This window comes from Sinocyclocheilus rhinocerous, unplaced genomic scaffold (genome assembly GCF_001515625.1).
Source record: "Sinocyclocheilus rhinocerous isolate Xijiao unplaced genomic scaffold, SAMN03320098_v1.1 scaffold35, whole genome shotgun sequence".
In the NCBI taxonomy this organism is placed as follows: Eukaryota; Metazoa; Chordata; class Actinopteri; order Cypriniformes; family Cyprinidae; genus Sinocyclocheilus; species Sinocyclocheilus rhinocerous.
The window spans coordinates 902780-930229 of NW_015661991.1; the positions used below are offsets into that span (position 1 = coordinate 902780).

At 38.7% G+C, this 27450-nt stretch overlaps 1 protein-coding gene across 8 annotated transcripts in view; it reads left to right on the forward strand.

Moving 5' to 3' along the window:
- Window positions 1-26575, forward strand: part of LOC107727100 (protein-methionine sulfoxide oxidase MICAL2-like) — a 61136-nt gene extending 34561 nt beyond the window's left edge. For 2 of the 8 annotated variants that reach the window (XM_016536868.1, XM_016536869.1), the window contains exons 8-26: window positions 724-981; window positions 1100-1215; window positions 1480-1606; window positions 2549-2639; window positions 4539-4686; window positions 6659-6858; window positions 8665-8771; window positions 8894-8962; window positions 9046-9183; window positions 9793-9906; window positions 13864-14112; window positions 15207-15314; window positions 17463-17537; window positions 18499-18630; window positions 21086-21190; window positions 21886-22066; window positions 23336-23412; window positions 23501-23579; window positions 26347-26575. In XM_016536868.1, coding sequence (XP_016392354.1) covers window positions 724-981; window positions 1100-1215; window positions 1480-1606; window positions 2549-2639; window positions 4539-4686; window positions 6659-6858; window positions 8665-8771; window positions 8894-8962; window positions 9046-9183; window positions 9793-9906; window positions 13864-14112; window positions 15207-15314; window positions 17463-17537; window positions 18499-18630; window positions 21086-21190; window positions 21886-22066; window positions 23336-23412; window positions 23501-23579; window positions 26347-26420 — 2448 coding nt within the window. In that variant the 3' untranslated portion in view covers window positions 26421-26575. Of the gene's footprint in view, window positions 1-723; window positions 982-1099; window positions 1216-1479; window positions 1607-2548; window positions 2640-4538; window positions 4687-6658; window positions 6859-8664; window positions 8772-8893; window positions 8963-9045; window positions 9184-9792; window positions 9907-13863; window positions 14113-15206; window positions 15315-17462; window positions 17538-18498; window positions 18631-21085; window positions 21191-21885; window positions 22067-23335; window positions 23413-23500; window positions 23580-26069 lie in introns of all 8 variants that reach the window. The other 6 variants (XM_016536871.1, XM_016536870.1, XM_016536873.1 and 3 more) reach the window with 6 other exon arrangements.
- Window positions 26576-27450: the final 875 nt, after the last annotated feature.

The window sequence follows — 27450 nt, forward strand, 5'->3', positions numbered from 1 at the left end:
TGAGGAGTAAAGAGACTAAAAGACAGGCGGGTCACTGAAGTGAGGCCTTTTAAGTTCTGTGGAGGTCAAAACTCTCAGGGGTCAAAGATCCAATGGGGACTTGCACTTCTGGAGGGAAAGTTTACGGCTCTTTGTCTCCGGACATGGTCATTTGCATATGTAACTGGATTGGATGTTGATGCAAAGACAACTAAAAATTCTTAGAACACTAATATTTAGCATAGGTATAAACATATAATATACACTCTCAATTAGATCATCCAAAGATGAATACATAGAGACCAAACATGGTATAGGTGAGTTTGCATTAACTAGTGATCTATCATAAGCATCCACAAGACCATATACAAGGAGGTTGTAATCATACACAAAGACCTGGGGATATGCATGATAGGAAAGTCAGAGAAAAATTATTCTATGAATTAATGAAAGAAGTCATTTCCTATAGCAGTATACTGTATGTCTGTTTTAGAGAGAATTGAGTAGGGAGGAAGATTCTCCCTACATACTTTTAGGTCGTAAAGTTTATCTGATCTGGCTGAGGTGTCCTGGCCTGGAGATCGTTCACAGACATATAGGCACCGAGTCTGGTGTTGGGTGAGGGGTCTGTGATTGTTTGTTAATCTAATGAATAATTGATTTGTTAAATCTAATGAACAATTGTGTGTCTGATTGGTCCAAATGCTAAAATATTTGGTATGATTTTTTTTTTGTATTTACTAGGATTATATTGACACTGAGGCACTGCTGAACAGTGAAAACGTGAATCAAGAGGCTTTGCTGGCATACGCACGAGAGGCAGCCGACTACGCCACCCACTACCAGCTGCCCACGCTGGACTACGCCATGAACCACTGCAGTCAGCCTGATGTGGCCATGTTTGATTTCACAAGCATGTATGCCTCAGAAAGTGCCGGTCTTGTCCGGGAGAGGTTTGGTCACAGTGTGCTGGTGGCACTAGTGGGAGACAGTCTTCTAGAGGTGAGGAGGATACATTACTGTGCAGTTATACTTAAATAATCATTCTTGTGCTTATTTATATTTATGATCATTACGTTTGATTCTGATGATGTGTTTCTGGTTGTCTGTCTTACTGTAGCCCTTCTGGCCTATGGGGACCGGCTGTGCCCGCGGCTTCCTGGCAGCCTTTGACACGGCTTGGATGGTAAAAAGTTGGGCGCAGGGTAGAAATCCACTTGAGGTGCTGGCAGAGAGGTCAGTGAAGGTCAAATTTAACATGTGCCAACAATAACTGCACACACAGTCACACTTGCGCCATATGAATACACCACCATGTTTTCATCTATAATATATGACTATTTGGTCATACTAAAATGATAAATGAATGAATGAATTAATAAATAAATCAATAAATCTATATATTTTTTTTCAGATTTCAAAGATGTTGAAAGTGTTAATATGCACTTAAAACACTATTAATAGCTTGTTTATGTAGTTGTTTTGTTTTTATTCTTCTAGGGAGAGTCTGTACCGATTGTTACCTCAAACAACACCTGAAAACATCACCAAAAACTTTGATTTGTACACCATAGATCCAGGAACACGCTATCCCAACCTTAATTCCAGCTGTGTCAGGCCACACCAGGTGAGATGACATTACTATCTGTGCACAGTATATTGTCATTAAAAAATCACATGGTAAAATCACTGCAGTTCACAACCTCAAGTGAGCTATTGCTTTTATAAAGCACCTATGACTATGAGGATGCTGGCCAAAAGCTTGGAATAATTATGATTTTTTAATTTTTTTTTAAAGAAAGTCTCTTATGTTCAGCAAGGCTGCATTTATTTGATCAAAAAAAGTAATATCATGTGCAATATTATTGCAATAAAAAAAAAAAACACCTCAGTTTTACTATATTTTAAAATGTAATTTATGATGGCAAAGCTGAATTTTCGCAGCCACGGATTTTGCTGCTTAATATTATTTGTGGAAACCTATGCCAATACCATTCATTCAAGTTTCAAGGTATTGTAAGTAAGATATTAAATAAAAAAGAAATGTATATTTTTACATATATTTTGACAGTAAAGACATTTATAGTATCCTGATAAAATATTAAGCAGCCAAAACTCTTTTCAACATTTATAATAAGAACCATTATTAATAATTGAGCATAAAAGATAATTACTGAGCACCAAGTCAGCATATTAAGGAAAGGCAGCCTTGGTGAGCATAAGAAACTTCTTTAATAAACATAACAAATTCTTTTTTATTCGAAAAAATTACTCCAAACTTTTGACATGTACTGTATGTAAACACAACAAATAAATAAATAAGCCTAACTGTAGTCTACTTATAGCTGCCAAGCAAATTGGCACATTAATATAGTAAAACGGTAATATGCAAATCTGCTTTGCAACCACAAATGCCTACAGACAATTTAAACTGTTAACTATTTTTATTGTTGTTGTTCAACAAGGCTTTAAACATGGCTCTTCAATCAGTATTTAGAGATGTAAATATGATTTTTTTACAGTCACTCTGATTGAAACTGTCATTACTGTTTATTTTTCTCCTTTGTAGGTCCGCAACAACTATATCTGTGGAGAGTTGAAGCCGTGCTCTCTGGAACGGGCCGCCACGATACGCCGCCCTGTCAACTTGGCCAGGCGAGGTTAGAAGAAACTTCTAATCAGTCTAACACAGATATATAATTATCCTCTACTCTTTTACATGAGTGCACCATACAAGAGTTCCTCAAGAGTTGCCGCCACTGTATATGAGAGCTGAGATTTGCATATTATAATCATAGGCAACAGGCAATTGACTCGAGTTAAGACGAGTGTTTACAGAATTCCTACCTTCTGCAGATAACAGGCAGCTCCTGTTTTAGGAACGTTCTCAAAACAGCAGAGCGAGCGCACTCCTCCCACGATGTGGCAGGTTCAGGGAGAGGTAGAATTTATTTCTGCTGAGGGAATTCGACCCAGACTGAGATTTGTTATTACCAGCAGAGCCAAAGTGAGAAGATTACTACCCTAAGTAAAGAGTAAGGAACGCTCCAGACATGCTGCTCAAAGGAATCGTTCACTCATAAACTGGAACTTCATTATTTACTCATTCTCAAACCTGTATGATCATCTTAGTTTCGTGAAACTTAAAAGAAGAAATTTTGAATGTTCATGCTGCTTATTTCCATACAATAAAACATAATGACAGTGGGCTATAAAAACAACTTTTATGAATTGTACACTATATTCAAAGTCTTCTGAGGCCCCTGCCACTGTCAACGTTTGTTCACAGAAAACAGCAGCATGAACATTTCTCTGAGTATCTTTATTTGTGTTCCAGAGAAGAAGAAAAAAAGGTCATACAGGTCTTGAAGAACATGAGAGTGAGTAAACAATGACTGAATTTATATTTTTTGGTGAACTATCCTTTTAATGTCTTTGCCTTTGAAACGTTCTATTAAATAGATACTAGAATACACACTACTGGTCAAAAAAAGGAATTTTTAATTATTATTATTATTTATTTTTATTTTTTTGAAAAACATCTCGTATGCTTAAAAGTCTGCATTTATTTAACTGAAAATACAGTAAAAATAGTGATACTGTGAAACTATTTAAAATTACTGTTTTCTATTTTAAATAATAAAATGTCTTTAAAAATCTTCAGATTCTGATATGCTTATTTGGTGCTCAATTATTATTGCTACTATATTTTTGTGGAACTCATGATACATTTTTTTTAGGATTATTTGATTCAAAAATTCAAAAATAAATAGAACATACAAAAACTGATCATGCTTGATAATAGTTAGAAATGTTTGATGAGCACCGAATCAGCATATTAGAGTCATTTCTGAATAATCATGTGACACTGAAGACTAGAGTAATGATGCTGAAAATTCAGGAATAAATTACATTTTAAAACATATTCAAGTAGAAAAAATATTTTAAATTGAAATAATATATTGCAATATTACAGTTTTTATTGTATTTTTGGTCAAATAAATGCATTATGTTGAGCACAAGATACGTCTTTCAAAAATATATATATAAAAAATCTTAATTATTCCAAACAGTAGTGTACATTAGTTAGAAATGTGCTGTACATGCACTTTTCTGCTGAACTTCCTCTTTCCCTGGCTAAATTAGCCTCTTAACAGGAAATAGATAAAGAGGCAAAAACAGAAATACCACATATATTTAGGTTCTGGTCATGCTGCTGTTTCCTAAATCAATAACAATAAATCCTTTCCGCTATTGCTGTTCCTTTGAGCTTGTTGACATGTGGCTTTACTGCACCTAAAAACAGTTGTTAGCTGTTAGGGTGACACACTACTCTGAAACAAATAATAAAGAGTGTGTTGCGTAAGAGGAGCATTATGCTGCTGTGAGATTGATGAGGCAAGTTCAGACACCTGACAAAGAGAAAACGTCACCTTGACTCTCAGTCCAGATCAACCTTTGTATATATTTTCATATAGCTAAAGTCTCAGGTTCTCAGAGTTTTTGGGTTGATCAGTTTTAAAATAACATTTTCCTCTGCTTGTGTGTGTGTTTAACAGAGTCTGAGATCAGGCCGAGTCGGTTACTGACGTGGTGTCAGAAGCAGACAGAGGGCTACAAGGGTGTGAATGTGACTGACCTCACTTCCTGCTGGAGCAGTGGCCTGGCTCTCTGTGCTCTCATACATCGCTTCAGACCACAGCTCATGTAAGATGCTTTACAACATCTCTCTTCTACAGGAAACATAATCAGAACACTGTTTTCCCCTTTTAAAATTTGCATTTAATATCTGTAACTAATATTGTGATCAGTAGAATCACTTAAAGTATTGTGTCTAAGTATTATATGACTGACACTTACATAGTACTATGGTACAGTGTAGTTAGTGATATTGTATGATTACCATTATTCATATACAGTACCATGGTATTTACATGGTACTCCAAGGTACTTAAAGTGGTCATATGATGCGATTTCAATTTTTCCTTTCTCTTTGGAGGGTTACAAGCTCTTGGTGCATAAAGAAGATCTGTAAAGTTGCAAAGACTAAAGTCTCAAATCCAAAGAGATATTCTTTATCAGCATCATATGACCCCTTTAATAGAATACTGTGGTATTACCATGGTGTATGTTTAAATATTGCCATGGTACCTTGTGCAAAAAACCCCAAAACAAAACATGCTAAACAACAGTGTCTTTAGTACATGTTTTCTAGATTGTCCAGAATTAGGTGTAAACATGGTATTACAATAGTGCCATGTCCAAAAAAATGCATGATATTGGTATTACCATGGTACAAAGTAAAAAACAAAGTATTACTATTCTACCTGCTACCATGTGCAAAAAACAAACAAACATAGTATTACCATTTTCCAGTACCATATGTTGGTGCTATCTAAAAAAATCATGGTGCCATGCACACAAACCCTTTTTTTTTTTAAATGGCATTGGTATTATCATTGTACAAAGTGACAAAAAACATGGAATTACTACCATGTGAAAAAAAACAACAACAACTTGGTATTAACATTACAGTACCTTTTTCTTTTTCACAGATGGTAATACCAATGCCATGTTTTTAAAGACATGGTACCATGTTTTATGGATATAATACCAGGGCAATACTATGTTTTTTAGACTTGGTACCATGTTAAAATAAATATATTTCTTTAAAAAACATGGCATCAAGTCTGAAAAAACATAGTATTGCTCTGGTATGATATCCAAAAAACATGGTACATGTCTTAAAAACATGGTTTTATAGTTTCACATCATATATCAAAAAAACAAAACATGAGACCATGTCCAGAAACCCTTTCTTTTTCTTGTTGTTACTGAAAAAAAATTACATTAACATGGTATGGATAATATTGATAACCGTGATAATTTAGCTCACTATAATCGTGATAAGAAATTTTCATACCATTACATCTCTAGGTACTATATCCCCCCCAAAAAACAATGTGCATGTATAAAAACCATGGTATACTTTGATACCATATCCAGAAAAAAAATACTAAAACATCATGGTGTCATGACCAAAAATTAAATTTGTAATACGTGCTAATATTGTCCATTCTAAAGGATGAATCAGGCAGTCCTTAATAAAACAGTAGTTTACATGACACTTTGATAATATTCATCTGATGAGTGAAACATTAGCAATGGAATTAAGTCGTAAGCACATTTAATAAATATTTGGTCTGCTTCCTGACATACCCACAAATCACGTTCTGTTTTGGCAACCATACCAGTCAACTCTCCTGTATGTTTATTAGCTTTTGCCTTTGCACAGTTAGTTACTGTGTAATCCTAAACATGAGCAGGACATGTGAAAAGCACTTTGACCCCATGAGAAATCGCTTTCCCATGTTACAACTTTTTCCCTTCGAAAACAGATATCCTGCTACACGATACTTATTCATCTAAACAGCGTGACTGTTAAACTTCAGCGTTCTTGGCTGAGAAAGCGTTTGAACAGCATAACCATGTGCAACATTTCACACATTTTATCAAGGGCCATTTTTCAAGTCTGTGATTTGAGATTGTCAAAAGTAGCTTAAAGAAAGCAGAGAAGTTTCACAGCTGCACATTGTCCTTTCTTTGCATAAATGTCAAGAGGGCAGCTTGTTTAATTCAGGTCTCATGCTCTCTGTTCTTATCACCTTGTTTCCTGTAGTGATTATGACTCTCTCAATGAGCAAGACTGTGCCAAAAACCTTCAGCTGGCATTTGATGTGGCGGAGAAGGAGTTTGGCATTAAGCCTTTCATCACAGGGAAAGAGCTGGCGGCAGGTCAGGAGCCGGACAAGACCAGCATGAGCAACTACCTCTCCAAGTTCTACGAGCTCTTCCGGGGAACGCCTCTACCTCCCTCAGGTAGATCATGAACTCTTTCATTACAACCCTATTAGGATCACTGGCTGTGTTTGGAATGGTAAACTAGTATACTACTTGTGACGAATACTTTATGCAGAATCAACTACACTATTATTTAAAAGTGGGTCGGTAAGGTTTTTGTAATGTTTTTTGAAGAAGTCTCTTATGCTCACCAAGGCTGCATTTTTTTTTTTTTTAGCAAAAATACAGTAAAACTGCAATATTGTGAACAATTATTATAATTTAATAATTGTTGATACATTTTTGTCAGGACACTTTGATGAATAAAAAGTTTAAAAGGAAATTATGTAACAATTTTGTAACATTATAAGTGCATTTACTGTCACTTTTGAATTGAATGCATCAATGTATGGCATCCTTGCTGAATAAAAGTATTAATAAAAAAATAATAATAATTGAATGGTAGTATACGTATATACAATAAGGTCTCCTTGACTTCTTTGATCGGACTCCGGAGATTTAAAAAAAATATACAAATATTACAAAAATATTGAATTTAAAAATAATTATTTTTTTACTTTCAAGAAGGACAAAACTTGCTTAATTAAATATGCATAAATATCTAGCATACTAGTATTTGAACATTTCTCCTTGCATTTTGATGAATTGAAAGTTAAAAAGAACAGCAATTATTTGAAATAGAGATCTTTTCTAACATAAATCAGTGCTGTTAAATCGATTAATCGTGATTAATCGCATTCAAAATAAAAGTTTGTTTACATATATACCTGTATGTGTGTGTATTTATATATACATATATACACAGTACACACACATATATTATGTAAACACAAACTTTAATTTTTGATGTGATTAATCATGATTAATCGATTTGACAGCGCTATTATAAATGTCTTTACTGTCACTTTCAATTTCCCTCATCAGTTTAATGGATGAAATTACTGAATAAAAGAATTAATTTAAAACAAAAGATCTTACTGACTCCAAACTTTGAACGATAGTGTACATGATCAGTTCAATTTGGTATTCACTTCATTTCTGGATGTAATATCAGCCACAAATTTTTTGACCTTGTTCTTTACCACCCTGGGTTAAAAATACAAATATAATACAAATATATACAGTATACTTGCTAAATTAAATATGCAGCATTAATGACAACAATCTAGTATACTAGTAATTGAACATTTCTCATTGCATGTTCGTTATTTCTAATACTGTAAGAGTGGGCAGTATGCAGTGTATATTTGCGTAGTATATAGTAAGCAGTACACTTAAATTTCACATCAAACATAGACATAGTCTCATAATTCACAGACTTTACTGCAATAAAAATATATTTTCAGCTCCTTCAGCTCTCAAAATATACATGGCATTGTTACATTTAGCCCATTAAAGGTGTTCAAAAATGAACCTTTTACACTGTCCAAAATCTATTACCTGCTTTGAGTGTGTCTTCCACCTAGTTTGCATAAGGTGTGTCCATTAAGGAAACACACAATGCATTTATGGAAAACCCCTAAAGAGAAGCATTTTATCTGGCCTTTTGCACTCGAACATTTGTGTCACACAATTCCTTCTGTCACGCAGTCATGCCAGGAATGCATGTCTGTCTGAAACCAGGTTACTGCCCTGCAGATCTGCACATCACCACAGTGGAGGAGGCCATAAATATTCCACATTATATATTGTCTGGCCTCAGAGACGTTAATACAGCACAACATATTATGTTGTAAAGTGATGTGTGTTTGGTTACAATGCTTATTTGTTGTAGTTGTTTATTCTCAAATGTCATGCAAATGTTTGTCATGTGGTTTATTGTAGATTCAAAGCGAGATGGTGATGCAAATAATGAAAAATGTCCATCAGGTTCTCCCAGACCTGTTTCCAAGTCATTGAGTTGGCTTCAGCCTCGTAAACGCATACCCAAGGTAGTATACAATGGATTTGATTTATTACAAGCACTTTTACAGTTTCTGTTTGGTGGACTTTCTTATTTTGTTGAAGTTTGGACATCACCTTCTAAAGCAAAATTTAACTTATTGTTCCTTAGAATGACAAAAAGACTGAAGACAATGATGCCATATACAAGAGAAGACGGAAAATTAGTTACTTAGAAGAGGTCAGTATTATAGTATATAATAACATACCAGTAAAAGCAAGTGAAACTAGAACTGCTCTCTGATTGGTCCACTTCTCTTCCAGCCAATCAGATCCATCAATCAGAGTTCTTCTGCATCCAATGAGGTGCGGGAACTGAAAGAAAACAAGGTCAAGTTTATGGCCACTCAGCTTCTAGCAAAATTTGAAGACAGCACCGCAAGCTGCTCTATTCGCAGACTGGTAAATACTATTTTGTCTGAACTCACGGCATCAGCTGAAGATTTACATTACATTTTCTTAAAGAAATAGTTCACCTAACAGTGAATATTCTGTCATTGTTTACTCTCTCTTATATCATCACATTTCCATTTTTTCTTCACTGGAACACAAAAAGAGCTATTTTGCAGAATGTTCTTGCTGCTCTTTTCCGTATCATCAAGGTGAAGGCTGTAGAGCTCCAATATACACTGTAAAAGCACTCTATATGTTTTGTGCGCAAAACTCTCTGAAGCCATACAATAGATTTTTGTAACAGACTGAATTTTTTATTGTCATTCACTGAAAATCTCTGCTGGTGCTCTAAAGTATCTTTCACAAACATTGAAATATGATACGTCATGATGTGTTGTACAAGGTTTGACATCAAGATATGGATCTTGATGGTTTAAGGCATATTGGTTTCAAATTATATTAAAATAATTACAAAATTAAGGGGTTAACATTTCTTTTACATTTTGGCTTTCTGAGTATTTCTGTGCTTAGTTAATCTCTTCTTTCTCTTTTCTTCCCTCTGTCCCTCTGACCCTGGCTTCCTTTTCTCTGAAACTGTTCCTGGTATAATGATTTCAGTCTGACTCTAATGATGAGAGGCCTCCAAGACCTCCATCGCTCGATATGACCGATAGCCCTCTCTTTAACATTATCAAGAAGAAAGTCCCACCACCCCCACCCCCTAAAAAACAGGTAGAACCTCCAAAGTCAGTGTACACCCACAAACAATACTTATAAAAAGTACCATTTATCACCTGGTATTAGCTTTCACATAATCTAAATAAATTATTTTTTGGTAATATTCATCTTTTTAAAACTCTACACTCGTTAAAATAAAGGTTCTTTATTGGCATCTGTGGTTCCATAAAGAACCTTTGAAGTTTTCCATTCAAGGTTCTTTATAGTCAGAAAAGGTTCTAAAGAATTTTTTTTAAATGTTCTTCAAAAGTGTTTTCTAAGAACTGTTCTTTAAAAAAGTTCTTTAGGGAACGTGGAAATAAATGTTCCAAAAAGGAGGTTTTGCAGGAATGTCATAGGAGAACAATTTTTGGTTTCCTTTCAGTCGGTCACTCTCGACGTCACGTCGGTGACCGATGAATTGGGAATCTCGCCACAGAGACCAATCCACTTTGAGTGTAACTAAACGAGCCAATGGACATTGGCATGCGGAATTCGCATCTGGCTGCCACACCCTGCAGCGCGGGTATAAGAGGCAGCAGGTGCACCACATTCATTCATGTTTTCGCTGAGGAGCTGAGCAGGTGACCCGGCAGCTCAGTGGTGGTACAGCAACTGTGGCAAACTGTGACACATGTAACCGAGACGTTCCCTTTCAGTCGGTCACTCTCGACGTCAAGTCGGTGACTGACGAATTGGGAATCCCTACCAACGCGCCACAGGTGCTGCCCCCTCCAGTGCCCTGTGTAGGCCTCCCGAACCTTCCTATAGAGCAGACCGGGCTCTACACAGAGAAGGTCGACTACTGCTGTTCCTCGAGCAACCCAAACAGTAGGACTTGGATAACATTGGGAAAGCATGCCCTTCCTACTTGGAAGAGGAACGCTGGGAGTCACCTCCTCCCAGAGGGGGTTGAGTGACATTTACTCATGTGGAGTAACCCAAAAGGGTCCTATTGCACATGGAAGTCTCTGAGATGGCTCAGGCTGCATCATCTAGAGATGCGATGCAACACCCCTAGTGGAGTGAGCATGCAGCCTGAGCGGGCCAGGAACACCTTGGGAGCAAGGAGCATGAGTTCCGGGAACCAGGTCCTGTTGGGCCAATATGGAGCCACTAACAAGGCCTGCTCCTCGTCCTCCCTGATCTTGCACAGCGTCTGTGTGAGTAGGCTCACTGGGGGGAACACATATTTGTGCAGGCCCCGGGGCCAGCTGTGTGCCAGTGCATCCGTGCCTTGGTTAGGGAGTAGAACCACTGGCAGTGGGTGGTTTCTGGAGATGCAAACAGGTCTACTTGAGCAACCGACGGGAGCGTAAATCGCCTTGCTGGTTGATATACGCAATGGTCGCAGTATTGTCCGTGCGGATCAGTACGTCCCTGCCCTGTAGGCACCCTCTGAGGCGGCTCAGGGCAAGGCGCACTGCCAGCAAATCGAGGCAATTGATATGCCAATGCAGTTGACCTAGCCAGCAGGACTGTGATTTCCGCACGCAAGACAGGGGCATCGACAGCTTTTACTGATGTGAACCGGATGCCCTGAACTTGGGGGGACGACAGGCGAATTGAATCGCGTAGCCGAGTCTGATGGTCCACAGGAGCCACCAAGACGGACTGGGGAGCGCTAACCAGGTTCAGAGAGACCGTGCCAGTGGAACCAATGGAGCCACCAACGTACCCGCAGTGAGAACACAGGGACCCGGCCCGGGGCCTGTAACGGCCACGCCTGTGACGGCAGAGGGCGGGGTCTGGGTGTGAAGTGTAACACTCACCTGATCCCTCCTCATGAGAGGGAGAATGCAGGCCCCCGGCTTGAGGCCTATAACAGCCTGGCGTGTGACGGCATGAAGCGGGGTCTTGAGCATCACAGCACCAACCTGGTTCCACGAATGGGCAGAGGGAGTGCTCCTGGGCAACCCACTGCTGCCCGCTGGTGAAAGAGGAGGAGGGAAGTGATCCTGTGATTTACAGTCCACCACTCTCCTCCTCTTGGGACCCAGAGACTGAGGAAACGGCTCTTTTTCTGAAGTTTTGGGTACCGCTGGCTGCTGGGCCAGCGGCGGAACACAAACAAAATGAAACAGAAGATTCTCCACCCGGCCCTCCTCCGGGAGAGGGAGTGGTGCGGTCACCATCTTCCGATGAGCAGTCCCCTCCATCTCCAGGTCACCAATCTCAGGGCCTCTTGCACTTGTCACCAGGTTTGGCGGGGGCCTGGACGGACTGGGCGTCCTGCCTACTCCCGGCTCCACGACGCTGCTTGGTGGAAGGCTGCAGCTGCTGCGTCCGTCGCAGTACACAGTTCATCTAGAACCGCCAGGTCATGACCACCCTCGTGCAGGTCCCTCACGGCTTTGGCCTGATGAACCTGCAACAACGCCATGGTGTGAAGGGCAGAGGCCGCCTCCCCACAAGCTCTGTAAGCACTGCCAGATAGACCTGACGAATACTTACAGGCCCGCGAGGGGAGACACGGATCACCCCGCAGAGTGGTAGCGGCCGTAGGACACAGTTGCATGGCCACCGACCGCTCCACCAAGGGAATGACCGTGTACCCCAAAGTGGCCCCGCCATCGAGGGTGGTGAGGGAGGAGGAGCTGCACGATTTGTTTCTGGCAGTAAAAGGTGCCTTCCACGATCTTGTGAGCTCCTCATGCACTTCCGGGAAGAATGGCACCATAGGGGGGGCGCTGAGAACCAGCGCGAGCCCCACCGACGAACCACTTATCCAGCCTCGAAGGACCGGGATGCAGTGGAGGATTCCACACGAGCCCGACATTCTCGGCGGCCTGGGAAAGCATAACCGTCATCTCTGGGTCTGACTCGGGCAACGCCACTCTCCCCGAAGGGGGCAACGCAGCCGAGTCGTCATCCCCGGAGAGAGAGAGCTCGCCCTCCGATGCAGCAATTGACATCTGGTCGTCAGGGGGAGCACCGAAGGATACGGGTGGTACAATCTGTCCTGCAGAGGGCCCAGTGTGCACCTCTGGCAGCTCCACCGGCTGCGGAGCGCTTGAGGGGTGAGGAACTTCCTTTGAAGAAGACGTCACCGCAATCCTCAAATCACCTCTGACTCCACCGGAAGCAGCGACGCCCCGGGTGCCGGGACGAACGCTGGATCGCTGCAGAGGCAGAGGGACTCCGCCACGTTTTTTATGCAACTCCGAGATGGTCATGTCCCCACACAGAGAGCATGCACCATCCACGAAAGCTTCCTCAGCGTGCTTAATGCCCAGACACATGAGGCAGCGATCGTGACCATTCTGAGGCGGCAGGTAACGACCACATCCAGAAACGCAGGGGTGATAAGACATCTTTAAAAAGACATGATCACCCATGTTGCTCTTTCAGAGATTGCTCTTTTAGTGCTGAATCACGCAGGGGAGCTGGCCACCGCACACTGCTGGTGTGGCTGTCTCCACGAAGGATGTTCTTTTTTCCCATGAGACAGTGACCACCGCTGCTGACTGCCGTAACGCCCGCACTTGCTTGTAATTACTCAAAGGAAGGGAGAGCAGTAGTGATGCACCACCACTCGGCTCCAAAGCGAAAAGATGAAAGCGAAAAGATGAATGATTGCGTTGCGCCTGCTGCCTCTTATAACCGCGCTGCGGGGTGTGGCAGCCAGATGCGAATTCTGCATGCCAATGTCCATTGGCTCGTTTAGTTACACTCAAAGTGGATTGGTCTCTCTGGCGAGATTCCTAATTCGTCGTTCACCGACGTGACGTCGAGAGTGACCGACTGAAAGGAAACCAAAAATTGTTCTCCTATGGCATTCCTGCAAAACCTCCTTTTTTGGAACATTTATTTTTAAGAGTGAAATTAGTAATTTAGCATACAATAAATAATAAATTTCACAGTGTGAATCTCTGGCTCTCTGTAGATTCACTACAAATTTTCCCCAAGTTTGTGTATTATCAGTATGACAGCTCATATCCAGCGCTGCCCACATGTGCTGTGTGTTCACAGTTTCCGTCCACTGCCTGTGTACGACACTCTGAGGAGCCCTCGGCTCCTCTCTTCCCCTCGCTTCATTCCAGTCCTCTGAATCCACAGAGGAAACCACTTCAGCCGACTCACACACACACTCACACACAATCAGAGGCAGAGAACACAGCTGACTCAGACTCAGGAAATACAGCCACCTGCCACTCAGCAGTGCTGGCCATGAGAGCAATGCTCCAGCGCCTCCAGAGGGTGGAAGAGGAGATTAGCCAGGTGAACAACCACCATCTTCCTTCTGGTCTTGTATGTGTATTATAAGTAGGGCTCCTCAAGTTTTGAGATATGCTCAAATATATATTTAACTACATCATTAAATTTATTGAATGCAGGTGGAACATTCTTTATAATGGGTGCCGCATTTGTCCTTCATTAACATGGACATAAAAGCTAGTATTTTGTCATTATTCTTCCTGTCAATATTTAGTAAACAAATATATTATTTAAAATACTTGAAGTATTTTTCCCAGGATTAGTGTCAACCCTGTTATCATCATAAGAATATCTTATTAAAGTAACATACTGTTCACAATTACATTATTGTACCTTAAAGTAGTAATTGTCCCTTTTTATCACTACATTTTGTTTGTCAGGAGACAGATCTTAAAATATCAACCCTGTTACCATGAGTTTTTTAGTCAAGAATTGATTATTAAAAACAGGATCATTAAATTCTATTTTTAATGTCAATAATAATATATGAATAGTAAAAACAGTCTACCCTGTAACTATTAACTTTTCTAAAGGAATAGTAACATCCCAACCTATATTGAGTTTTTACTTTGCCTGAAATGGCGCAGTGCTATTTATTATTACTTAAAATACATTATTTTTCTAGACAGAATGTCTACAAGCTAACAGAAAGGCATTTAATTCCTCTTTTCAAAGTGTAAAATGCACCCATTTCATAGAATGTCCCATTTAATGCATTTACCAATTTTGACATTAAAACTATTTCATTCTGTTGTCTTCTTTCTAAAGACTGAGCTATTAATAGCTGTTCTAAAGTCTTTTTAATAGAATATTTATTTATAAATAAATTCCAGATGAGATCTTTAGCAAAAATACATTCCTGAATTATGAAAACTAATGTTACTTATTGTTTGAGAATATGTGTTTAGAGGCAATTTCAACCAATTTAAAATAATCAAGTTAACAGCATTAAAAAGCATGACATTAATTGCAATTCTATTGACAAGTAATAAATGTCAAGCACATTAGTGGACAGGGATTTTCCTGTTCACCACAGGCTCAGTCTTTATTCTCTTCCACTTTTTTCTTGCTGTTTTCTTTCTACCGGCTTCACTCAGAGGAAAGCCCAGACTCAAAAGGCCAGGGAGTTTCATAAAAAAAGCATAAAGGAGAAGGCTGTGCATTTGAGCGCTCTGTTCTCTGGCGAGGCCTGCTCTCCACATCAGGTGACTATGTTACTGCGTGTGTTAGCTTTCCTCACTCAGCTGCTGTTGCATGCCCTGCGGTTTTGGCCTGTGATCACTGAGTGACTGAGCATCATTTCATGCACCTGCAGTCTTTGCAGATATCATCACATACTGAGTAATTAATTCCCTGAACCCCCGCTCAGCCATAATTGGTTAATAATCTGTCTAGCAGAACAGATGTGGGTCAGCTGAGGACATACTGCAGTGCTCGGTACATTCAAATGACCTGTTTTACTTGAAAAGAGTTAATAAAGTCAAAGAATGCCAGTGGACATCATAACATATTAGATGCTATTTGGTTGTTCTTTGAAGAAATTGTTGGAATAAAGTTTTCTCTCAATTCTAAGAGGGTTGGTGACATTCACATGGCTCTCTTAGTCTTATAAAGGGGTCTGGGCTGCTCAGGGGTCCTGTAAGCGTTTAAATTGATCTCTCAGACTGGAAAAGCAGCTTCTTTGCTTTTTTACTGCACGCATAAGGAGAAACCATCAGTCCAGGTGTCCACAGATGATTCAAACATCCTCATTCTCTGTGCATTTATTATATTTCCTAGCAGTACTATGTGCTTCTGTGAGAAAACACAGTGGGCGAAAGAAAAAACAAAACACAAGTTCATTAGATAACAAAAAAAATCTATCTGCAAAAACTGATGCTAATTCTTCTCTCAGTATGTGTGATTTGCTCTCTCTGGCTTCATACTGTAACACGCATGTTCTGGGTTTTGTCATCCATCATTAAAGTGCGGGCCAGACACTCCTCCTTGTAATTTCTATGAACCAGTTGAGTATATTTAGCTTTTGAAAACATTCCAAAGAGTGAGTAACATATGTTGAACAGTCCTCTAGAGCCTTCAAACAACTGCTAAATCGGAATGAATAATTGTAACATTTTCCACAAGGAACTTAAGTTACATAAATAACATCTTTTATGTTGCAGGTTTCCTGATTTTGCACAAAGCAGTATATTTTTATATGTAGCCATAGGAAAGAAAAAACACAAATGAGGTCTCTTTCATATCTCAGTTGTGTCAGGCAGAAATAAGAGCAAATAGAGCAAGAATTAAAGGGATAGTTCAATCAATTAATGTCATCAGTTACCCTCATGTAGTTCCATAAGACCTGTGAGACTTTTGTTCATCTTTGAAACACAAATGAACATACAGTACTATATTTTTTTTATGAAACCTGAGAGATTTCTGTCCCTCCGTTGAAATTCCATGCAACCAAAACTTTGATGCTTAAAAATGTATAAAGTAATTATAATCCATAATTCATCCATAGTTTAATCAAAGTTTTTTGAAAAGAAACAATCACTTTATGATGAATGTTTGAGCTTCCTCAAGAACCAATGTGATTTGTTCTTATGTATCAAGGAAGTACTGTTGAGCATCCATTTACCATATTTGATGTGCTCTGTATAAAAAGCATTAACAATTTAATGGAATGGACTTTCAGTGGAGGGACAGAAAGTTTCAGAAGAGATCACAACATCTCAAACTTTGCTTAAAGCAAAGTCTGCAATTAAAATTCAATATTAAAAGACCTTAATATGTACTCAAACATGTCTTATCAAATACTCTTAAGACCACATTTTCTGCAGCTATCCATATTTCACTGCTCATCTGATTTATGTCTATTTTTGTGTTTATTTTTACCATGGAATTTTTGGAGAAACATCAGAGATAAAGTTCTTTACTATCAGTTAAACATAACTAAGAAATCCTAAGAACTCAGGCCTCCTGAGATTTAAAAGAGCAAAATTTGAGCAATACATTTTCCTTTGAGTAATGAGTGTCCTATAATCCAATCTTCTCAGTTCTGAATGTTCATGCTATCTCTGTTCTGGACAGACTGACTCCTCTGCTGTCTGACCTTCCAATCCATCTCCACATTAACCCCACCACACCCAATCCCAGAATGCATTGCTGCTCCCTACAGTACGTCCTCCCATGTCCTCTCCTAATCTTGACTCCTGTCTTCTGACAGTGCCTGCCATTACTTACACATGCACTTCTTTCCATCTCTATTACAGCTTAACACTCCTAATACTGCTTGCCCATTTAACAGCCTTTAATGAATCATCATCAATTCATGTCCTTCTCATGCTCTTTCCTCTGCTCCTAATAGGGCGGATATCCCTCAGACTGGGAAGCTAGACATGCAGCTTTGTGAAGAGAAGAGAGAATCAGTGAATAGCTCAAAGGTGCTTTTTTCTGAGACATTTACAAATATGATATAGATTTCATTAGTGCCTGTCCGCTTTTTCAGCAGCATTGTTCCAGAAGTATTTCTACCATTCATTTTCCAATAAGGATTTTAAAATCTTTGTTAAAGTGTTATAAGCCATGAACCAAGCCAGCAGCTACAAGGTGAATCACAACATCACAAACTTTTATTTGAAGCAAAAAAGAATTAGAAAAGTAGCAAGATCGACTCCACAGAGTTCTTTTGGTGCAATTTGCTCACCACAGCTCTCTGATTGGTGGAATCTTCTGTACAGAATCATGGGTAATGTAGTTTTTCCATCATGAATTCCACTGATAAACTTGATTATTTTAAAAATCAATTGAAATAATGCGAACAGATGGCTTGTCAGATGTACTGTCAATTAGCAACCTCAGAGCTCACAAATGGCTTGTCTTTAAAGGTTTATAAGTAGTCAAAAATACATTTTCCTATAGAGAAAAGTTCTCTTTTTCTGGAACCCGACTGTTGAACTTGATTAGCGTTACACAGAAAATTTAAGCAAAAGTCAATGTGGTTTATTTTCATATGTGTTTCCACAGACTATACGTAGGCAAGACAGAATACAGTATGTATAAAAAATATACATAATATGCAGAGATATCAATAATAAAAAATAATAAAAATTAAAATTAAAATAACAAAACAATAAAATGACAGAGCCATTGATTAGCTTAAAGTAACTGGTACAAGATCAAATTGTGTTGAGTGACACTGGGATCACAGATTTTTTTATTTTTTTTATTTATGATTTTAATTCAGTCAAATCAGATCCTTGGCACATCTCTACCAAAGAAAACCAGCATTTTGAAAGCTCAGATAAAAGAATCTGATCATCACCTTGAATGTCTTCTTCAACCCATCCATTTTGCTACTAAACTTGTTCCAATTCTCTCTCTTCATGACTTGTGTCTGTGCAGCCTCACTCTTCATCTCTCCATTTCCCTCATTCCATCCCATTGACCACCCCTTCATGCCCTCTCCCACAATGCACTGCTGCTTCCTGTCCTCCTCCACTCATTTCATCCTATCCCTCTCTGCTGTTGCAGCAGGTAAGGGCACGTGCATATTTTACACTCTGTCCCAGTCTGCTGAATCTAATTCTTACTTTTTCTCCTCTTCCACTGGCATCCATTTGATTAAGCTATCACTCTGCTCATGTCTCTTTTAAAGCAGTAAATTAAAGCCAGAAATACTTTATGGCATAAACATGCAAGAAGAAGCAAAGTGTAACTCAGAAATGGTGAGTGTTTGTCAAGATAATTGTTTGATTAATTGATTGAAAGTGAAATATGCACCCACTAATGAAACTGCTTTTGTTTTTTAATCACCCTCATGTTGTTCCAAACCTGTCCATGGAAGAAATATCTCACTTGTCTCATAGTTGAATGCTACAGGGCTAGTTTGAATATGTGGATGTGCAAATGAGATTTGAGAGTTTCAATGTTTGTGGTATTTTGGTATTTTTTTTAATAGTATAATTTTTTGGAGCTTGAAAGACCAAATAAAACAAGAATGCTTTTTTAGAAAGAAATTGCTTGGGAATTTCTCCTTTTGAGTTCCATGGAAAAAGAAGTCATACAGGTTTGGAAGAATATGGGGATAAATACATTTTCATTTTTGGGTAAGCATTTCATTTAACTTAACCCAAGATGATCATAAGATTTGCTGCAATAAACTCTCAAATCTACATTTTCAGTCTGCCACCAGCAGTAGCACAACATCCTTTACTGTAAGAAAGCAAACAGATGTTCCTCAGTCAAATGGAGACTCATATGCTCCCAAACAGGTATATGACCATATCTGTGGAATGACTCTTATCCACAATCTCCCAGGACTCGCATGATGTGCAGTCTGTCTGGAATGAGTCTTCTGTGATATTGTTGGCATGTTGTAGGCAGGACTTGAGAGCACTGATAAAGGTGGCAGCTTTCTTTGATGGACTGTCTCTCTTCACATGGTTGGTTTTCTAATGAGAACGTGCCAGTCTCTCTCTCTCTCTCTCTCTCTCACACACACACACACACACACACACACACACTTGGCTGTAAGCATCCTTACATTCTAGCTGACCACAGGGAGAGAGAGAGCATTCCAAAAGTCCTCTCTTCTATTGCCAGATGCCTGAAACTCTAGCTCCACCCACTGAACAGTTCAAAGTGACTGTATCATTACATAATCGTCTCGACATAGTAGTTTTTCAAGTTTTACTCGATGCCTTTAGAAGTATCTCCAGAATGACTGACAACCCTCATTGTGAGCTAAAAAAGTGAGCTCTGTTCTAAAACCTAGTGAGATGCCTACATTCTATAAACGTGACCCAAGCATACATGAAAAATATGTGACTCTTGCTACATTTCTGCAAAAGCATACCTGTACAGGCATTTCACTGCAGTTTCCAGCTGAAATTTACTTTAGAGGCAGTAAAAGACCAACAAACTGTGTTCCTTTTTATACAAATTATGATTACAGGGGCAGATTATTGATTAAAACAATTATATTGTATAACTTTTATAACTTTGGTATGCTTTTACCACAGTGCATGATTTATTAATTAAAACATTTTGACTTAAGCAGCACATAAGCAGCTCCATATATATGGATTTTCTGACATAGTAAACTTGCTCGGTAGCTCACCTAGTACAGCATCACATTTACCATGCAGAGAGCTCAGGTACGAGTCCTGTCGAACATGAGTCACGACACTCAACAAAAGAGCTGAAAACCTCGCAGAAGGAAGCTAAAGCAGCATCAAAAAATGCGTTTTTATTTTTATTTTTCAAGACACTGCTATTTAATAAACCTGCATCAGCAATGGAGAAAACAAGTGTTACAGTGCCTCTGGTGGACGTGTCTCCTGAACAGTGTAGCAAAACGTACCTGAAGCTACTTATTTCAGGTTTTGTAGAAATGTATCCAGAGTTATATATTTCTAATGAGCCTGAGTGACGTGAACGCCTGCCTTCTAAGTCAGCACATATCACTCTGCACAGGAAACACAACATACTCATTTCAGTAGTCTGATGTTAGCATGTTGCTAAGCTAACAACATGAAAAATAAGCATTCAAATACACATCACATAATTATTGTGCTATAAAATATTACAATTCCTTTTTAAACAATACTTTACAATATATTAATAAAGTACTGTATACATGTGTAATGCTTTTCAGAATTGGCATCTTTGTTAAGGATGAGTGCAGTGCTAACTTAAAAAAAAGGAGGAGTGTTTGATACATCTTGCCTGTCTTACACCATGTTCCTGTGATGCTTTAAGATGGTGCCTATTTATGCAGCTCAGTGAGTTATGAAATAGGACAATGCAGTCTGGTTCAAAAGAATCTATCGAATCAATCAAACTCGCTGTTTGACAGAAAGGTTTTCTGAATTCTTTTCTCTCAGATTTTCCCCAGCATGCCCTCTCATGCTCTGCCTTATATTGCTTTATCCTTCTGTTTCATTCTCTTTTCTCCACTTTCTGTCCCTGCTCTCCCATTGGCTGGTAGCGCACAGTAGGCAAAGTGTCTCTGATAGCGTCTGCTAGAGCTGACTCTCTGGTTACCCTCTATGAAAATGATCATAGGCCCCAGGCAAGCAGCTCTGACACTCCGGTAAGCCACAGATCAGCTGGTCAATTGTTTTTAATCTGAAAACAAATATGAATTAATCTAGGAATTTTATGAACTCATCCTGTGTAGTTCAGTGCATTTCATCATTTACTGACCTTAATGTTGTTACAAACCTGTATGACTATCTTACTTCCCTGAAAGACAGCAAAATGTCCAAGCTTCTTCTTCTTTAATCAAATGCGTATGGGGATTGGGACTATCAAACTCCAAAAAATGTTACCATGGTTGCACATGTAAATTGAGAAAATTAGATTAAATCTCTCATAGAGGTTTATATACTGTTCAGTAATGCTTTCAAAAAATGGTGAGGAACTATGAAAAATGCAACACCATTTCAAATGACCTGCATTTTGCATGTTTAATTAAGTCATTATGTGACATCCATATTATCTCAAAAATAAATATGATTTAAAAATGTAGCATTTTTAATACAGTTTTGTATAAAAACTGAAATTACTTGTGTGTTTACTTCTGAAATGTACTTCTGAAATGACTTCTGGCTCATTTATAACAGTGAAAAGTCAAGCACACTGCATTGTGGGATACAGTACCCAGTACTGTTTGAATATATACTGCATAATTTTGGCAATTGCAGTAGGCCATACAGATATTGCAGTAGGTTTCAGCATGCTTAATCGACACAATCTTGACCGGTTTTTTTTTCTTTTTTTCCCCAGCCTTCCTTAAAAAGAGAATTTCCTCAGAGTCTGGGAGATGTGTGTCATGCGTGTAAGAAACGGGTGTTTGTAGTGGAGAGGCTCAGCGCAGAGGGATTCCACTTCCACAGGGAATGTTTCCGCTGTCATACCTGCAGAGCTCCACTGCGCCAGGGAGGGCATTCCTTCGATTCAGAGGAAGGTACTGTGAAAGGCCTGTAATGCATTCTCACTGTTTCTCATTTAATAGTTCACCCTAAAACGAGTGTTAAAGGCAGGGTATGTGATTTTTCAAAAACACTTTAGAAAACTGATTTGGGCCGAATAGCAAAACAAACTTGTAGCCAATTACTCACCCTCATATTGCTCAAAACCGGAATGGAGAATGGAGGGAATGGAGCTGTCAAGCTCTAAAAAAAATCACCATGAAAGTAGTCCTACAGGTACTTCTATGACTATATCTAAGTGTTCTAAAACCATATGATAACTTTGTATGACAAACAGACCAAAATAAGCAGTTTTTAATTGAAAATCTTTTTAATTTTTGTGTAAACTGCTGTATCCCATTAAAGGGATAGTTCACCAAATATGAAAATTCTGTCACTAATTACTCACCCTCATGTTGTCCCAAATCTGTAAGACCTTCATCTTCGGAACACAAGTTAAGATATTTTTGATGATACCACGACGCAGGAGCACCTCGCGCATACTGTCGTAAATTTGTGTCGAAGACTGACAGAGAAGAGAAGAAATTGTTGAATAAAGTCATTATTTTTTGGGGGGAGGGAGGTTTGCGCACAAAAGTATTGTCATAGCTTCATAAAATTAAGGTTGAACCCCTGATGTCACATGGACTATTTTAACAATGTCTTGAACATGTCAGTTGCGTTGCTGTGTATGCAGGGTCAGAAAGCTCTCAGATTTCATCAAAAATATCTTAATTTGTGTTCTGAAGATGAACGAAGGTCTTACAGGTTTGGAACAACATGAGGGCGAGCAATTAACAACAGAATTTTCATTTTTGTGTGAACTGTCCCTTTAAATTTCAGGCTATTTCTTACATCGCAAAAAGAGGTCAGCTTTTTGTGATAGCGACCCAAGCGATCACAAGGAGAATCATACCAAGACTGACAGTAGTTTATAGTTTTAAATTTTCATTACACAGCAAATATAATCATATACACATAAGATTACAGTTTGAAAGATGCAGGCATTGTTTCTAAATGTCCGAAGTCAAGATGAGGTGTCAATTTAATAAACGCAGCTCACAGTAAAGTCACTTTCAAACCAAGCAGCTTTCTGTTGGTTAAGATACCAGATATAATCTGCATGGAGAACTTTTCCGTCCTCAAGCCAAACTCCAGAATGCTTGGATTCCTATTGAAATGACTTGAGTTCGCCGACAAAATTTCACAGAGGAACAGTAAATGTGACCACACCTTAATACTAATGCTTTCTTTTGCTCCTGTAGGAAAGTTGTACTGCAAACTCCACTTTGCTCAACGGAAACCCTTAGTCAAGAATGGGAGGACACCAATTCTACACACGGTAAAAACTCCTTTATGCTTAATCTCTTTTTTTAATAATTCATCAGTAATTGTCTTACAGCACACCCATCTTAATATTGATTCTTCAGACGTGTAATGACGAATCCCACGACGGCTCCAGCTGGAGTCCAGAGGGACGTGAGCATCGTCTCCAGGACGAGTCTCCAGGTATCCTGTCCTCACTGAAGAGAAGCCTGCGCTGGCCGCTGCACGTGTGTGCTGTGCCTAGCCGTGTGTTTAACTGGCTGCATGGTAAAGCGTGGGCCACAGGAGTCCACCTGCGGGATAATGCCGAGGATTATGCCTTCCTGTACGAACTTCTCAGTGTGAGTCTGCCTCTGCTCGCCGTTCTCCATGAACAGCTCGTCCAAATGTACGCAGAGGCCGAGCCGCTCAATCTACAGCCTCTGCAGCACTGGCTGGAAGAGCACATGGGCCACTGGGTCTTAATGTGAGAGAAACATCGTCAGGACCCTTTAAAAGGGTTAATATGAACAGAACGATCTGAAATGTCCTACTTTTTCAGAGAGTAGAAATGAAATGGCCTGGTTTGGATTGCGCACAAATTACCAAAGCCTTCCTCAGTTACGAAGGTTTGCGTAAAGAGAAAAAAGTGTCAAACACGGAGTGAACTTTAAGCACTTTAATGAGTGAGCTGCCTTCATATGCACGAGTAAGAGTGACGTTCTGCTTTTAGTTATTAATGATAGTTCTTTATTGAGACTGCAAGTTTACAAAACCTGACCGATCAAGCTGCAAACACGTCTCGTCTGCTCTGTTAACCGTTCACGAACATGGAAGTCACATTCTTCTCGCACGTTTACATTTCTTATGAAAAACATACAGCACGGCTGTTAAAAGGAATGTTCCGGGTTCAGTGCAAGCTAATCTATTGACAGCATCTGTGAAAATGTTGTCGACTATCACAGAAAATAACAGCATCTTATCCTTCATACTGTTAAAACAAACAAGAATTACAATGGAAGTCTGTGCATGGGACAAGGCATTCCAGAGGGTTTATCTGTTATCTGAGCTGTAACATTGTCAAACATGTGACATTTTTTAGTGGTGTAACACACCAGTGACTATGTGTTGTCTTGTGGCTGGACTTTCAAAACAGTGTGAGCATTTTGCATTTTAACATTTAATCCTGTGTATTGTCTTGTCTCATTCCTCCAAATGCCTCATTCATTCATTCATTGTCCTGTATACTTCCATTGAAAGAGCATTACTGTAAATGTGATTTGTGCTGTTTTTTCAGTTATTTCCTTTGTAAACAGATGCTGTCCATAGTGTTCATCTTAAAGTTTAACTTTAAAGGTGCTGTATGTAGGATTGACACCGAGTGGTTGAACTAGGTATTGCAATCCAAATTCAAAATATTGGAGCGAGTTTTTTTCACCCGGCCCCTCCTCCTCAGACCTGACGCAAACGCAGGTTGCCTGATTGACGACACCAACAGGAACGAGCGCACTTGATGATGAATGAAATAAGACTATGTTCTTACATGTGTGCTTTATATGTAACTAGGGATGCACAGATTTGGACATTTTAGCGGATATCAATAATTATATTTTGAAGCCAATAGATGACAACAATAGATGCAACAACAAAGCATTTTTTTTTTAAATTCCAAAATCTTTTAACAAATTGATGTACTATGAACCATTGGAATAAAGAAATTATACATAACTATGATAATACAACAAAGAACACATTTAAAATAAAATAAAACAATAAAAAATAATAAATCGTACAGGCTCTGATTAAACATTTATTTTTATTTTATTTCATTATTTTTGGTTTTTAAATCTGGGGTCGTATGATCATTTGGCTATCATTTATCAATCATATCATTTATCAAGCTTTACCTAATGGACCGATTCAGATAACATCAAAAAGTCACATTTGCTGTCTAATATGAATACAGATATATCATGCATCCCTCTATGTAACAAAAGTTCTCAGGCTTACTTGTAGAGTTCTCATGAACAGTCCCAAATGCACATTCTATTGGGTTGTTTTGACCCAGCTATTGGGTTGTTTTGACCCAGCGGTTGGGTTGTTTTGACCCAGCGGTTGGGTTGTTTTGACCCAGCTATTGGGTTGGTCAAAACAACCCAATAGCTGGGTTTGTCCCTTTTCAACCCAGCGCTGGGTTATATTTAACCCAGCATTTTTTAGAGTGTAGTCTCAATCATACACCAGTTTTGTGTCACACTTACGAATCGTGACAGAAACACTACTTTGGCAGTCTTGTGAACGTCCTCTCATTTGATTCACTGGACTATTACTGCGGTTTCTTTTGATGTCATTTGCTACCTATGATGTGCTGTCTGAGGGCAGGGTAATACTGTACTTATAGATTTTACAGTAACACGTTTAAGTGCAATTAAAGTGCAAATTTTTTCCAAGTCGGAACTAACTGAGAAGTATTAATAATATGAAACATACTTTTTGTTGACACTGGAAGGCAATTGTTAGGAATGGTGATTGCATATAGATCATCAAATGACATGCATGAAATAAAGCATGGATAATAAAATCTGTTAAATCCATTTTTGTGCATTAGCAAATCGTTTCGAAACACTGTTTACAAGCTGCCTTTTAATATGAGTCACTTCTCATGTATGTTTCTCCATTTTTATTCACTTGTAGTCCTTTTCGACCTCTCCACTGCGTCTGCTCCTGACTTGCTGTGAGCAACGCTGATCCAAAGGTGATGGTCTGCAAGGTCACTCATTGCATTCGCTCGTAGCGTCTTTGACCTGTTTCACAGCTGTGGAAATGCACGCTGCATGACACTAACCGCCTGCCTCTGGTTCTTTCATCTGCACGTCACGTCTGACATGTTTCTCTTCTCTGTCTTTCTTCAAGGCTTGTTAATTACTTGCTCACACAGCCTCTGTCTTTTCTTCATTTCTTTCTGTTTCAGAGGTGGCTTACATTTCAGAAACCTACACGCAGGCGCCCGTGTGCCTCTATGAAAGCAGGTCGTTAGGCCTTTAGTTAAAGTAGCACCTTTTATCGGACATGTTGTAAAACTGTTTGAAGTTTTTTGCTGTGTATTTTCCATTTGAAACATTTGTTGTTGCCTTATTTATGTTAAGCCATACTCTTGCAATAAAAGAAAGATCAAAGCCTCGTCATTTTTACCTGTTTTTACATGCACATCTAGTCATTGTCTGTTACATACAGTACATGCATACACTTTTACATAAGAAAAGAAATATTCATATTAGCAGTTGATCGATATGGGTATTTCATTCACTTCGTTCCTTAAAGTCACTTAAAGTAAAAATGTATCTGACAATTGTGATTTAGGATTGTGAGAATTTGTTAACTTTGAGTTCGTCTTGTTTCGATTTTTATTGGTGGAGCAAAAAACAGTCTGTAACTGGACTATTGTATCTAAAAAGTAAGTTACTAAATATTAACTCTTTTTTAACTTTTGTATAAGAGCAATCAAACTTGTGTTAATAGGTTCTCACCCATAAAGTCTGAGATGGGCAATATTATAAATCTATTATCTGTGAGTGACTATGCATCATTTTTATAATCTCTAATAACAGCCTAATTATCAAATCCATAATTTAAGGAAAGATGCCACAGGTGAATATGGTCCACTTGATTAATCACAGTACATTGACATCTTTTTTTGTAAGAAGTTTTCTGAAATGCTGTTTAAATATGCAAATAATTCAGAAAATATGCACTAATTTGTATAAACATCCAAAGCATAAATCTGGACATTGATATTGAAGCCAGGTTCGAAATACTTTTTTGTCCCCATTTTATTTATTTGTTATTTTATTTTATTCAAGTTCAAGTTTTTTTACAGAGAGAAAAAAAATCACCATGTTTTAGGACTAAAATGTTATATACTGTAAATAAGGCAAATAATATAAACAAACCTCTCTGTAAAAACCTGAGAAATGATGAAATGCATGAGAGAAAAAAAATAATTTTAAGAAAAACAGCCTTTAAAGATATGTATTGTAATTAAAATTCACAAATGCAAATAGAAAAGTGTAATTTA